The sequence below is a fragment of the Chiloscyllium plagiosum genome, chromosome 9 (assembly GCF_004010195.1).
Source record: "Chiloscyllium plagiosum isolate BGI_BamShark_2017 chromosome 9, ASM401019v2, whole genome shotgun sequence".
Classification (NCBI taxonomy): domain Eukaryota; kingdom Metazoa; phylum Chordata; class Chondrichthyes; order Orectolobiformes; family Hemiscylliidae; genus Chiloscyllium; species Chiloscyllium plagiosum.
Genome location: NC_057718.1, coordinates 78116638 through 78131375, shown reverse-complemented (window position 1 = coordinate 78131375; position 14738 = coordinate 78116638). Strand labels below are relative to the sequence as shown.

Below are 14738 nucleotides of genomic sequence, written 5' to 3'. Positions count from 1 at the left end.
AGGTCTCTTTGTTCAGCAACACTCCCTAGGAACTTACCATTAAGTGTATAAGTCCTGCTAAGATTTGCTTTCCCAAAATGCAGCACCTCGCATTTACCTGAATTAAACTCCATCTGCCACTTCTCAGCCCATTGGTTCATCTGGTCAAGATCCTGTTGTAATCAGAGATAACCCTCTTCGCTCTGCACTACACCACCAATTGGTTAGGAATTTTGCAGATTACACCAAAATTGGAAGTGTAGTGGACAGTGAAGGTGGCTACTCAAAAGTACAATAAGATTTTGATCAGATGGGCCAATGAATGGCAGATGGAGTTTAATTTAGATAAATGTGAGGTGCTGCATTCTGGAAAGGCAAATCAGGGCAAGTCTTACACACTTAATGGTAAAGTTCTGGAGAAGTGTTGCTGAACAATGAGACCTTGGAGTACAGGTTCATTGTTCCTTGGAAGCAGACGGGATAGTGAAGAATGTCCAATAAAAGAAAGCATACCAAATACAATGCATTGAGTATAGAAGTTGAGAGGTCATGTTGCGGTTGTACAGTATATTAATTAGGCCACTTTGGAATACAGTATTCACTTATGGTGTCCCTGCTATAGGGAGGATGCTGTGAAACTTGAGAGGGTGCAAAAAAGATTTACAAGGATGTTGCCAGGGTTGGAGGGATTGAGCTGTGGGGAGAGGCTGAATGGACTAGGGCTATCTTCCCTTGAGAACTGGTGACCTCATAGGAGGTTTATACAATCATGAGGGGCATCGATAGGGTAAATAGATATGAACTTTTGCCTGGGGTAGGGGAGTCCAGAACTAGAAGGCATAGGCTTAAAGTGGGAGAGGAAAGATTTAAAAGGGTTCTAAGGGGCAATGTTCTCACACAGAGTGTGGTGCGTCTATGGAATGAGCTGCCAGATGGTAGTGCTGGAGGCTGGTCCAATTACGACATTTAAAAGGCATCTGGATGGCTACTTGAATAGGAAGGATTTACAGGGATATGGGCCAAATACTGGCAAATGGAAATAAATTAATTGAGAATATCTGGTCAACATGCACGAGTTAGACTAAAGGTTCTGTTTCCATGTTGTACAGCTCTATGACTCAGAGGTATGCTATTTAGAGGTTGGGAGATTTATAGAACATAACAAACAAGAACCAAGAAACTGATAAGGAGAGGGAGAACAGAACAGAACAAACTAGCAAACATAAAAATGGACTGCAAAAGTTTACCCAAGTAAGTGAAAGGGAATGTTTGGCTAAAATGAATGTAGATCCATTACAGGAAGAAGGACTGGAGATGATTGTGATAAGTCAATGGGAAGGGTGGAATGGATAGATGGGAAGATAGATGGACAGGTAGGATAGGTCACCGGGGATCTCAATCCCCACATCATCCTAGATTCAATCTGCCAACTCAGCGCCACTCTCTTGACACGACCTACCTGTTCACCTTCCTGCCCACCTATCCACTCTACCCTCCCATCAACCTATCACAATCACTTCCCACCTACTTTCTCCCCCAGCCCTAACCCTCCATTTATCTCTCAGCTCCATTCCTGTTGAAAGGCTTATGCCCGTATGACACTCCCGTTCCTCGGATGCTGCCTGACCTGCTGTGTTTTTTTCCAGTGCCACACTTTTTAACCCATTACAGGAAGAGTCAAGACAATTTATAATGTGGAAGAAAGAAATAGCAGATAAGCTAAAAGATGAAAACTAACACAATGTTGGAAAAACTTAGCAGGTCTGACAGCATTGTGGACAAAGAAATCAAATGAGTCAAAATGTTAATTGTCTCTTGCCCTACAGATGCTGCCAGACCTGCTGAGTTGCTCTAGCATGCTGTGTTTGATTCAGAATTCCAACATTGGCAGTATATTGCCTTTAAGCTAAATGATTACTGTCTGTTTTCAGTGAGAATGATAAGAGAAATTTCCCAGAATGAGAGATCCAAGTGGCTAGAGGGAATGAGGAATTGAAAGAAATCATAAGACAACTATACTGGAGAAATTATTGGGGCTGCAAGTTGATAAATCTCTAGAACCTGATGGTCTTCATCCCAGTTTTGAAGCAAGTGACTATAGAAATTTGATGCATTGGTGATTACCTTTCAAAATTCTAGATTTTGGGATAATTCCTGTGGATTAGAAGGTACCAAATGTCACCCCACTTTTAAGGAGTGAGTGAGCGAGCGAGAGAGAAAATGGGCAAGTATAGATCTGCAAACCTTACATCAGTAGTCGAGAAAAGTGTCATAGAAATGTACAGCACTGAAACCGACCCTTTGGTCCAATTTGTCCATGGCGACCAGATACCCTAAACTAATTTAGTTCCATTTGCCAACACTTGGCAAAAACTTTCAAAAGTTGACAGGGGGTTGATGTTTACAGGTAAAGGCACAGCTGGAAAATAGGAAGCCTTAAAAAAAATGAGGTAACAAGAGTCCAGAGACAGTATGTTCCTATTAGGGTGAAAGGCAAGGCTGATGGGTGTAGGGACTGTGTCATAGAAATGTACAGCACTGAAACCGACCCTTTGGTCCAATTTGTCCATGGCGACCAGATACCCTAAACTAATTTAGTTCCATTTGCCAACACTTTTCCAGCTGTGCCTTTACAGGTAAAGGCACAGCTGGAAAATAGGAAGCCTTAAAAAAAAAATGAGGTAACAAGAGTCCAGAGACAGTATGTTCCTATTAAGGTGAAAGGCAAGGCTGATGGGTGTAGGGACTGCTGGATGTCTCGAGAAATTGAGGTTTTGGTCAAGAAAAAGGATGTATATGTCAGGTATAGACAGCAGAGATCAAGTGAATCCTTAGAAGAGTATAAGGCAGTAGGAGTACACTTAAGGAGGAAAGCAAGAGGGCAAAAAGGGGACAGGAGATAACTTTGGCAAACAGGGTGACAATAGGACCCCTCAAATATCTACAAAGCAGCCTATGTGTGGAACCACAAGAAATGGGGGGAGATACTACACAAGCGTTTTGAATCAGTGTTTACTGTGGAGAAGATATGGAAAATACAGAATGTGGGGAAATAGATGATGACATCTTAAAATGGTGAGGGCAGCAGTGGCTCAGTGGTTTGCACTGCTGCCTCACAGTGCCAGGGACCCAGGTTCAATTCCAGCCTCTGGCGACTGTTTGCACATTCTCCGCCATGTGCATGGGTTTCCCCCAGGTACTCTGGTTTCCTCCCACAATCCAAAGATGTGCAGGTTAGGTGAATTGGACACGCTAAAAATTCCCATAGAGTTCAGGGATGTGGAGGTTAGATGCATTAGTCAGGGGTAAATGTAGGATAATAGGGTAGAGGAATGCATCTGGGTGGGTTACTCTTCAGAAGATCGGTGCGGCACTGTAGGGATTCTATGATTCTATTCTATGATTCTAAAAAATGTCTATAAATGCTAGAATCTATTGCAAAGGATGTGATAAATACACATCTGGATTTGCAAATAGGAAATAGGTTTTGAGAAATTTGCCTTTAAGCTGTTACTATCAAAATTTTTAAAAAGGAGAGCTGATGATTGTAGTATACTTCGGTTTTCACAAGTAGTTTGAGGAAGTTCCTAACAGGAAGCTGGTTAGAAAAACGGAAGCATTGGGAGAGGAGGTAATGTGGAGAAAGTGAGGAAGCAGATACTGGAGATCAGAGCTGAAAAATGTGTTGCTGGAAAAGTGTAGCAGGTCAGGCAGCATCCAAGAAGCAGGAGAATCGACGTTTCGGGCATAAGCCCTTCTTCAGGAGGTAATGTACTGACTTGGATTGACTGGCAACAGATAGAAAACAGAAGAGGAATAAATAAGTCATTCTCACATTGGCAGGCTATGACTAACAAGCTATTGCAAGCATCAGCACTTAGGCCAGCTCTTTGCAATTTATATCAATAATATAGAGCTAGGGATTGGAAAATGTAAGTGTACAAAAGGGACCTAGGTATCCTTGCTGATGAGTCACTGAAGACTAATATCTAGGTGCAGCAAGCTATTAGGAAGGCTGATTGAATGCTAATGTTTATTACAAAGGAATTTGAGTACAGGAGGAGTGAAGTCTTGCTTCATTTGTACAGAAGCTTGGATAGATATCTGAAGCACTGTGGCGACTTTGGCCTCCTTATCTCAGGAAAGATATCACTCCTGCACGTCACTGTCATAGAAGAGGAGTGCAATCAATGTTCACTAGATTGTTCCTACAATTGTCATATGAAGAGAAATTGAGCAAACTGGGTCTATATTTAAAGAATGAGGGGTGATTTTAACTAAAAACTTAAAGGGGATACACAGGCTAGATGCAGGAAAGATGTTTCTCCTGGTTTGGGAGTTGAAAACCAAGGCACAAGTTAAAAATAAGGGAGGTGCCAGTTGGGTCCAAGATGGCGATGAACTTTGTTAGAAAATTTCAAAGATCTGGGGAAGCTCAGTCTTCGAGCATGTTTAAGGCTGAGATTCTAGATTCCTGATTACTAGTGGCAACTAGGTTACTGGCATAAAGGGTAAAGGCACTGAAGTGTTTGATCATCCTCCATCATTGAATGGCAGGGCTCAATGGACTAAATGATCTGCTCCTGTTCCTATTTTGTGCATTAATCACATCCCCAAGATTTGACGATGAAACCTCACAAACATCAAGTGGGGCAGCTAGCATTTTTCTTCATTAACCATTTGGCCAGAGGACAGAAAAAATGAAAGTACGTATAATTTTTAGGCGTAACTTTGGAAGTGAAAAAAATTGTTTTCATACACAATGTCAACCTTTATGCTGTGATTGAGAAAATTTTGGTCCATTTTGGACTTCATTTGATAGTAACATGATCCTTGAACGGCTTGTTGAGACACACATCCACAAGATTTAACAGAATGCAGACCACTCAACACAACCACAATTTGCATTTTATTTCTTTGTAGGCACCTTTTGACCTTACTATATATTTAATTTTGTTCAGATGACCATGCAAACTCATCAATATTATCTTTTCATGCCCTGAAGTCTTCACTGGAATTATTTTGGAATCTTCTCATTTGACATTTCAGATGGTGGGGCAAATTGAAATTCATGGGCATTTTACCCATGTTGCCAATTTGACAATGGGTATTATTTTTTGCTGCTAAATTGCTGGAAATTGATCCTTTTGGTTAAGGTTTTTTGGAAGCATCTGAGTGCTCTTGTATTCTGTCATAATGAAAGATATTTTGTTCCACAAATCTGCTACATTATCAGCTGTTGCACCAATTTCTTTGCTAGACTCAACATCTGATTTGACCCAGGAGAAAATGAGGACTGTAGATGTTGGGAGATCAGAGTCAAAAAGTGTGGTGCTGGAAAGGCACAGCAGGTCAGACAGCATACGAGGAGCAGGGGAGTTGACGTTTTGGATACAAGTCCTTCATCAGGGATGTGATTTTGATTTGGTCCATTTGAGTATATATGCATCACATTTGTGGTGACAATTTAATGTCAAGGACTCATTATATTTCTTGCAATCAGTCCAGTGGTTGACCCTGGTTTTCACAGTGCATTTGATCCTGGAAATGTTATGTTCTGACTTGAAAACAGCTTTGTCCATCAGTCTTTTTACAGGTGGACCCACTTATTAAGCCGTTAGCATGTGCTGTTAACCTTTGTGTGCATCAAATCATGCACCCAATGGAAACACTACCTGCAGCACCTTGCTCAATCCCTTGTTCCAACTCAAGGCAAGCATGAACTTAAACATTGATTTTTTTGACAGAAAAAATTGGAGTTTGATTTATATGTTGAATTGGCTTAAACATGCATTTTGGTGCTTAAAAAAGGGGTCATTTATATGCTGGATCAACTTATAATTACTATGGGTTTGTCTTTGAGCTGAGGTGGTTAACAGGAGACAATAGAAATGTTCATAGTTACTCTTAACGTCTCATGATTAAGGAAATACATTTCTCATGGAATTAGAACAGTAACTGAAGATTACAGATTAAAAGTAACTGAGAGAACCAGAAGTGACATTAGGAAACTGCTCTTAAGCACGGAGTTAGTGAGATCTGGAATACTGGCAGGACAATAATAACTTAAGGATTTGAGTATTTAACCTGATATAGGAAATGTTTTGAAGCTCTTAACAGGAGTGAGATTAATTAGTTTGCTCTTTCAAACAGCTGCAACAATTTGGCTGAATGAGCCCCTTCAGTGCTGTATCTTTGGATGATGTTATATACAGTAATAAGGCATTATGTGCCAAATTATTTCTTAAAATGCATAATCTTCCCTATTCTGTCCTGGCTTTCAGAATTTGCACTTATGGAAGTTATTGCACCCTTAGATCACAAATCTTTCTTTAGTCTGGCACATTGTTTTCACTTGATGTAAAATATGGAGTCGTTGTCCAACACCAGATACACCCAAGATAATAGTTGGAAATTTGACAAAGTACAAATTCAGTCTGGAGCGTTTATTTAAATTTTGAGCTTTCTTTCAGTCCAAAAAAAAAGAAACCTTATCAAAAGATAAGCTTACTAGCATATGAAAACACAACCCATTCGAAAATTATGATAACTTGCAAATTCTCAAAATAGGTTCCAATGACATAACTAAAGATAAATATGGAATTTAAAAACTGCTTGAATTGATAGATTCCATGCTACAGCACTGTAGGTCAATGGCTCCAACCTGGTTGTTATCTATCTCTTAGTGAGGATGTGTATCGGGTATAAGCAGGTAGGCAAAAAGTTAAGTTTTGAATTTGTGAAACAAGAAGTTCAGTTGAGCATAACTCAGATCAGATAAGAACTTGCAGTTAACAATGGGGTGCTGGAGGCAAGGGCAATGTGTTAACAAGATGGAAAAGCATTCATTATGTAGAGCCATTTAACAATATTGGAAACATTCAGTTTGTAAGGTCCGTTTAACAAGGTGAGAAGTATTCATTATGTGAAGCCAGTTAAGGTTAAGAACATTCATTGTGTAACTCCAGATGGCTTAATCTTTACTATTAACACTCGCTGATTGTAACGGTCACCCAATCAACAGGTCATTGATTACACGTTGCCTTATCTGGATGCTCCTCCCTGTAAAATGATTTACAATTCATTAAGAAACTGCTGGTCAAGAGAGAAGTCAGAGAACTCGTGTCCTTGTGCACGTGGGCGATTGTTCTCTCTCCGTCCAGGGCCCGGAATAAAGAAGGAGGAGGTAAAACCATACTGCCTCTAAGCATTTTGCTTCGACTGAGGGGGAGGAACGAGATGACATTAGTAATAATGCTCAGTAGCAAGAAACAATTAAACCTGCAATTTTTAGAATTGGGCAATGCAACTATTTCCAATAAACCTGGATTTTGCTACCCATGCACCACCTTTTCAACCTGTCAATGGGGCACATACACGATTTGTGCTTTCAGATAGATGTGATGTTAATTCCTTAATGTTACATCTCCCTCACAGTTAGAATAGCCCACTGTGGTGCTTGTTAAACTGTGTATTAAATTGTTGTGTTGCAGTTTCTTTAATCCAAATGTGATTCCCAAAATATTGCAAACACTTTGGAGAAAAATACAAATAAGCCTGTAATAACAAAGCTGCAATAACAACTTGTGCCAAGAATAAACATGAATACTGACTAGTTGGGCCAGAAATGACTTTTTCTACTTTATGTATCATGTAACTTTTATAGTCTTTGCCCAAGACTGAACTGACTGTTCCAACAGGAAATCATTAAGAGGCACTTTCGGAAAGCACCCGAAGAGTAAGTTTTAATTGTGCCTTGTACCTTCAAAGAATTGGGGTTCATCCTATAAATAAAAAAAACACAGTACTAGGCATTTGCAAATATAAAGCTTGTATACATTGAGAACAATGTGTCAACCTTACCCTTTATTCTGCTCAGGACGCTTCTCTCTCGGGCTTTTGTAAACTTCATTTGCTCCAATGCTACTTGTAGTTGATCCGCCATAAGGACCAAATCCTAATTAATAAGTAAAATATTTAGCTTGAAAGGGTTAGATCACAATCAGGAATAATGAAATGCAAAAGCCCATACAAAATATGAACTTTCAATACTGGAAATTGAATGGTAGGAAAATAAACGGAAGAGTGTGTTTTTATAACAATGGACTACAAATTCTCAGAAGAGAAACTTCATGTTAAAAAACTGAACAATGACTTCAATTTTTATTTTACCAGATAAAGCAACAAAATGAGTTGCACGCTGTCCAGGATCAGAAACTCCAGCCTTGTATTGACAGTAATACTGATCCTACTATTTAGGTTTAAAAATCCTCTGATTAGAAGGTTTGCTACAGAATAATAATTTACCTTTACTTAACACTTGTAATACTGGATAATGTTCCAAGGCTTCAGACGGGTGTTGTCTGAAAAAAGTAATTTGCATCTGAAGAAGGGTCAGTTATAAAAACAGATTTTAAGAAGGTTCTTAATTATGGAAGCAATGGAGAAGTTAGAAAGAAAATTCTAGATCTTATGGTCAATGTTGGGACAAAAATAAACTGGCGATACACAAGAGGATGGAACTGGAAGAATGCAGAGTTTTTGGAAGGTTGTGGGGTGAAACAATGGTATAGAAATGAGGAGGAAAAGGAGGAACACAATGTTGCAAATTTTAAATTGGTTGACTTGGAATTTTAGGAGAACTGAGTTGTGTCAGAGGCAGAAGATTGTAACTTGGGTCTTCTGTATACTTGATTGATGATAATTGCAGTTACACATGACTGGGTTGCAGACAAGCAGCTTATCAACAATTAGGATCAAGTATAACTTTATTTCGGGGAGGGATGGGAGTGGGACAAAGAAAGAGGTTAGTGGTCGGTCACTATATGTTAACAATATATGTTAACAATATATGATAAAATAACTCATTGCAGGATATACAGCAGAGATAATAAAAGCAAGTTGTTTAAGTTCCACTCAATTGGACAAGAGACAGCACTTGGTACAATCAGCCTTGGTGCACAGAGGTCAATAGGAAACAATATATCACAATCACAGTGAATATCCTATGATTTTCATTAGAAATTGGTGGAATCCTGATTGGACATGTTCAAACATGGACTTTCAACAATATTGAAATATTCAACAATATATTCAAGAACTCATGGAAATGTAATGGGGTCTCAGTTTGTAAAGCAGAGAATTAAATGTGGGTTTGACATGGGATATTTGTTCATGGAAGCAAGTGTTAAAAGGGAATTGGACAATACTAGAGAAGAGAGAACTCAGTTGGTGTGAAGAGAAAACAAATTGGAGGTCAGACGTTCAGTGGCAATGGTGTCAAAACACAGAGCATAAAGAGGGCTAGAAGAGCAAGATGAGAATTCAAGACTGGAGCACATTTAGCTTGATGGAAAAGGGGAATAGATGCATGCAAATGGAGCATGTAACCTAAATGATCAAGTCATACATGCTTTAAAATTTTAATTGAAGGCAAACCAATTTTCAATTTTATGCTATCTGGGGAAGCATTTTGGAAATTAAAGACAGCTGTCTTTATTTCGCATGTTATATTACTGTACTTTCAAAATATTGTAGGCATAGTGAGAAATAATTTGTGAAATGCAGAACTCTTTACCAAGCATTCACTGAGCCAAGGAAACCACTAACCAGGGGATGGAGCTGTGCAAACACTGCACAATGGACACTGGGAGATGATTATTTCATTCTATGAAAGCTGTGGAAGGGTGGTAGTGGTAGTAAACGAGAATAGAGGTGCGGGAGGGGGATGAAGCAAGTGGGAGATGGATGAGGCAAGGAGGCAGTGAGGATGGAGAATGTGGAAGAGGAGTAGGTGGTGATGAAGAAAGGAGGGACCGCATGGCAGTTGGTTGCAGAATTCAATTGAGTTATGTTAGTTAATCAAGGATCTTTACCATAGATCACACTGTGTAACATTTCCAGACCAAGGTTCCAGGTAAATCCCATCTATTCAGACCAAATCTTTGATAGTGAAATTAATAGGATAATCACGGAGGGTCTCTGGGCATGAATATTACTCCTAAGACAGTATAAACTATAATGTACTGTGTGCATCAGAGTTTCAGCAGCATTCTGACTGGTTGCACAAACTTAAACCTAGATTTCTCTGATCTGGATGCTAAATATTTCTTTCCCCTTCCCCAAACTAAAGTCTAAAATTATTTTTCCCATTGTACATGTTGACCAATTATAGATTGGGTTTAAAACCAAAATACATATTCCAAATTATTGATATTATTTCATCAAAGACTTAATAATTTACAAGTTGTAACAATTGTATAGTTTTCTGCTTTGTAAAACAAAGACATCAACATAAACTTGGTTTCTTTTGCTACCATTCAAAAACATTACTAATGCATTAGCAATTTATTTTTTATAAAAATGTACAGCAGGGAGTTTGGTTAAGCACAAAATGAAAAAAATGAGTAAGGCAAATGACAGTGTTAGGTAATGATTGAAGAGAATATGAATACAATACAGACTATAATTTTGAGTAATCAAATTCTATAGCCAGATTGCATTCTATGCATTATGGACAAATAGTTGTGAATCTTAATTTACCTATCAACAAACTGTTGTTTGAATAGTTCCTAGTTAACCAATAGATTACAAATTTAAATTTAAGAGGCAGACATTTATAGAATCTCAACAAGCATGTTTGTTGTTGATTCACAACTAATTCCACTCATAATGCTAAGTTAGATCACACCAGATCAGTTCCCCTTTGCCACATGAACAGTAAAAGAGAAGGCTTGAAATTCTCAAAATGGATAAAAACTGCAAGCATACCATGCCACCTTCTCTTCCAGTATATGGAGAGGGGCATTTGAGATGCATTCATTCACAGAACAGATTAAAAACCAAAACCAACAGTACTTTGATTGGAACAAATTAAAGTAAAGGATCAGGTATCCACTAAGCATATTAGGGGAGTGCAACAAAAATATCTAATTCGAGAGGACAGGAAAATCTGAGATAGAAACTAAGAAATTGAAAAGAGAATATTCTTTAAAGGCAAAATGATTCATTGATTCGAATATCAAGTGAAATTTGTGTTATTCTGGAGGAAGAGAATTTTACATCAGGAAACAATTATAGTTGCATTCTCTCTAAGGAAGTTGGAAGAACTTAGAAAGTCCAAACATCAAAAAGGAATACAAGATTGTTACTTGTTTATATCTCTACCTTTTGAACCACTCTGTGGCACGAAGTTCGGTTTGGTTGGAGGGGGAGGGGGAACACCAGCTTTTGGAGTAGTACTGTTGGCATTGGCAGATGGTGGTCGGAATGAGTTTGAAAGATAGTAGCCATCTGAAACCGGGCGGGGTTGACGAATGAATGGCGGCTGCTTAGGGGCAGAAGGGAGATCACCATACGATTTTCTTGTGACGGAGTACTTATCCTGACCTGAAAGATTTGCATCTTCCTCGTCCTCATCATTGTATGGGACAAACTTGGCAGTGTAAACTGTGTCAGGGGAGACGATCTGTGTTTTCATGTAAGAGATGTTTCTCTGAGGAGGGGGAGGAGCGTTAGATGAATGGGGTGGGGGAGGGAACTCATACTGCTGGGTTTCAGAAGCATAGTTCCTTGGAAGGGGAGGCCTGTACAGACCAGGTTCATCAGGTTGCAGTAACTTCCTCTCAGCTTCTTCCTGCTGTCTACGCCTTTCAGCTTCCAAACGCGTATAATATTCTTCTTCCTGTCTTCTCTATGGAAAGCAGAAATTTCTGTCAGTGCGAAAAATACAATAGTATTAAAGAGAACTGCTTTGACACATTCATTGGAATACGATGTGGTGGAAAAATTGTAAATAGGCAAAACCTCTCAACACCAACTTGATGGCTGCTGGGGACAGGAGCAAAGCAAGAAAATGCACATTAAAAAAAATCATCAACCTTTTCTTCAGTTTCTCTCCTTGCTTGCTCCTCCTCTTGACGATGACGCTCATTATCTTGCCTTGCTCTTTCTTCTGCTTCTCTTTTTCGGATATCTTCCAGCTGTTGATGACGCCTGCGTTCTTCATCTTGCAACTGTAATTAATTTATTGATATTTAATTTTAAATTCAACAATTGGAGATCCTCCCAAAAATTGTTTCTAGTAAGCTACCAGTAATTCATGGTACATTTGGTATGTATAAGACAGTTTTTACTTCGATCACCAGGATGCTACACTGCAGAACATTACCATTAATGCTGATATATCAGCAGTCTATCAGAGAGCAAACTGCTTTGAAGTTCTATTCCTGCACTGGCAAAAATGACTATGACCAGCAGATTATTACCTGCACTGACATTGTAAATTTCAACTTATCTAGTCAGGTAATTTTCTCTCAACATGTTGTAGAATGTAACTCATTTATAGGATCAGATTTCCCCAAAAGATGACTGCCAGCCTCACAAATAATGATAATTTTTAAAATACATAATGGAACATTGTTATAAATTTTCCAAGTAGCAATTTATGTTTTAGAGCTTACTCAATCTTGAAGTTTTTGAACAAATAAATTAAACAAGGCTTTACCTTGATATTTGAACAATAGAAAAGAGATACTACAGTGGTTTAAAAAAAGATCCAAAATGCAATCAAAATTACAATGTGCAGCCAAAGGTTAGCCCTGGCAAGATATAGTCAGTTCTGCTGGCAAGTGGGGAACACCGTTTCTAAATTGTAAACTTGTAAAATGTGTTGGCTATAACACTATTAGATTGCCAACATTATTATTATTTGTATTGCACGATTTTTGTATAGCATGGGGTCACAGAGGAATGCGACTATCTCGTTAGAGAAGAATGACTACTTTATTTTGCTCCTCCATGGCCAAAGCAGCATTGTATTTTGCATTCTACATGTCACTCTTCCTTTAGTTCTAAGTACAGATTAACAACTTCCATTAGCATAACTGCTCGATCAACAATTCCTGAAAATTGTTTGAGGTGTTAGTCAGCTGAAATGATGCAATCCTGCTCAGCCATTTCAACTAAAATAAAACACTAGAGAAGCACTAATACTGATGAGGGCAATAGTGACTGCTAAACTATAAGTTGTGTTCTGACATTTCATTACTATAAAACTCACATCATAGCATATTTTTCTGACAGGTTCTACCACATGCTTGACACTTTCAAACAATGTTAACACCCAATAAATTGCATAAGTTGAATCAGACCGTATTTATAGGGAGAAAAGCTGGAATCAATTTCAGTTCCACAAAAACAGTACCCTGATCTCATTATAATATTTAGCTTTACAGACACATCTTTACAATAAGAGATACTTTAAAATATAATTTAATCATACCTCAATCCAACATCAAAGACAAGGGATATATGACAAAGACAGTAATAATATTTTAAATAAAGTTTAACATATAAAGCAACTGAACCACTACTTTTATTTGATGATTTGCTTTTCAAAAACAAATTTCCTTTCCCGTCCTTGCATCAATTGTGACAACACACTATACCTGATGAAAAGCACCAGTTATTGATTGGAAGCTCTTTAGATCAAGTAGATTGGACGGGGCGGTGTTTGTGCAGTGTGTCCAGGAAGCTTTTCTAACTCAAGATGTAGATTGTCTGACCAGAGGGGAGGCCATATTGGATTTGGTACTTGGTAATGAACCGGGACAAGTGATGGGCTTGTTAGTGGGTGAACATTTTGGTGATGGTGACCACAATTCTGTGACTTTCACCTTGGTTATGGAGAGAGATAGGTGCGTGCAACAGGGTAGGTTTTACAATTGGGGGAAGGGTAAATACAATGCTGTAAGATAGGATCTGAAGAGCATAAGTTGGGAGCATAGGCTGTCAGGGAAGGATGTCGTGGAAATGTGGAACTTTTTCAAGGAACAGGTACGACGTGTCCTTGATAATTATGTACCTGTCAGGCAGGAAAGAGATGGTCGTGTGAGGGAACCTTGGTTGATGAGGGAGGTCGAATATCTTGTAAAGAGGAAGAAGGGGGCTTACATAAGGTTGAGGAAACAAGGTTCAGACAGAGCATTGGAGGGATACAGGATAGCCAGAAGGGACCTAAAGAAAGGGATTAGGAGAGCTAAGAGAGGGCATGAAAAATCGTTGGCGGATAGGATCAAGGATAACCCCAAGGCATTTTATGCGTATGTGAGAAACATGAGAATGACGAGAACGAGGGTAGGTCCGATCAAGGACAGTAGTGGGAGACTCTGTATTGAGTCGGAAGAGATAGGAGAGGTCTTGAACAAGTACGTCTCTTCAGTATTTACGAACGAGAGGGACCGTATTGTAGAAGAGGAGAGTGTGAAATGGACTGGTAAGCTAGAAGAGATACCTGATGGAAGGAAGATGTGTTGGACATTTTGAACAACTTGAGGACAGACAAGTCCCCCGGGCCTGACGGGATATATCCTAGGATTATGTGGGAAGCAAGAGAGGAAATTGCAGTACCGTTGGCAATGATCTTCTCGTCTTCACTGGCAACGGGAGTGGTACCAGGGGACTGGAGAGTAGCGAATGTTGTGCCCCTGTTCAAAAAAGGGAATAGGGATAACCCCGGGAATTACAGGCCTGTTAGTCTTACTTCGGTGGTAGGCAAAGTAATGGAAAGGGTACTGAGGGATAGGATTTATGAGTATCTGGAAAGACACTGCTTGATTAGGGACAGCCAGCACGGATTTGTGAAGGGTAAGTCTTGCCTTACAAGTCTTATTGAATTCTTCGAGGAGGTGACCAAGCATGTAGATGAGGGTAGAGCAGTGGATGTAGTAAACATGGATTTTAGTAAGGCATTTGACAAG

General features: G+C 39.1%; 1 protein-coding gene across 6 annotated transcripts in view; it reads right to left on the bottom strand.

Moving 5' to 3' along the window:
* Positions 1–14738, bottom strand: part of afdna (afadin, adherens junction formation factor a) — a 240790-nt gene that overhangs the window by 4011 nt on the left and 222041 nt on the right. For 4 of the 6 annotated variants that reach the window (XM_043696281.1, XM_043696282.1, XM_043696283.1 and 1 more), the window contains 3 exons: positions 11859–11993; positions 11146–11671; positions 7843–7936 (listed from right to left, as the gene is read on the bottom strand). In XM_043696281.1, coding sequence (XP_043552216.1) covers positions 7843–7936; positions 11146–11671; positions 11859–11993 — 755 coding nt within the window. The remainder of the gene's footprint in view (positions 1–7842; positions 7937–11145; positions 11672–11858; positions 11994–14738) is intronic. The other 2 variants (XM_043696286.1, XM_043696285.1) reach the window with 2 other exon arrangements.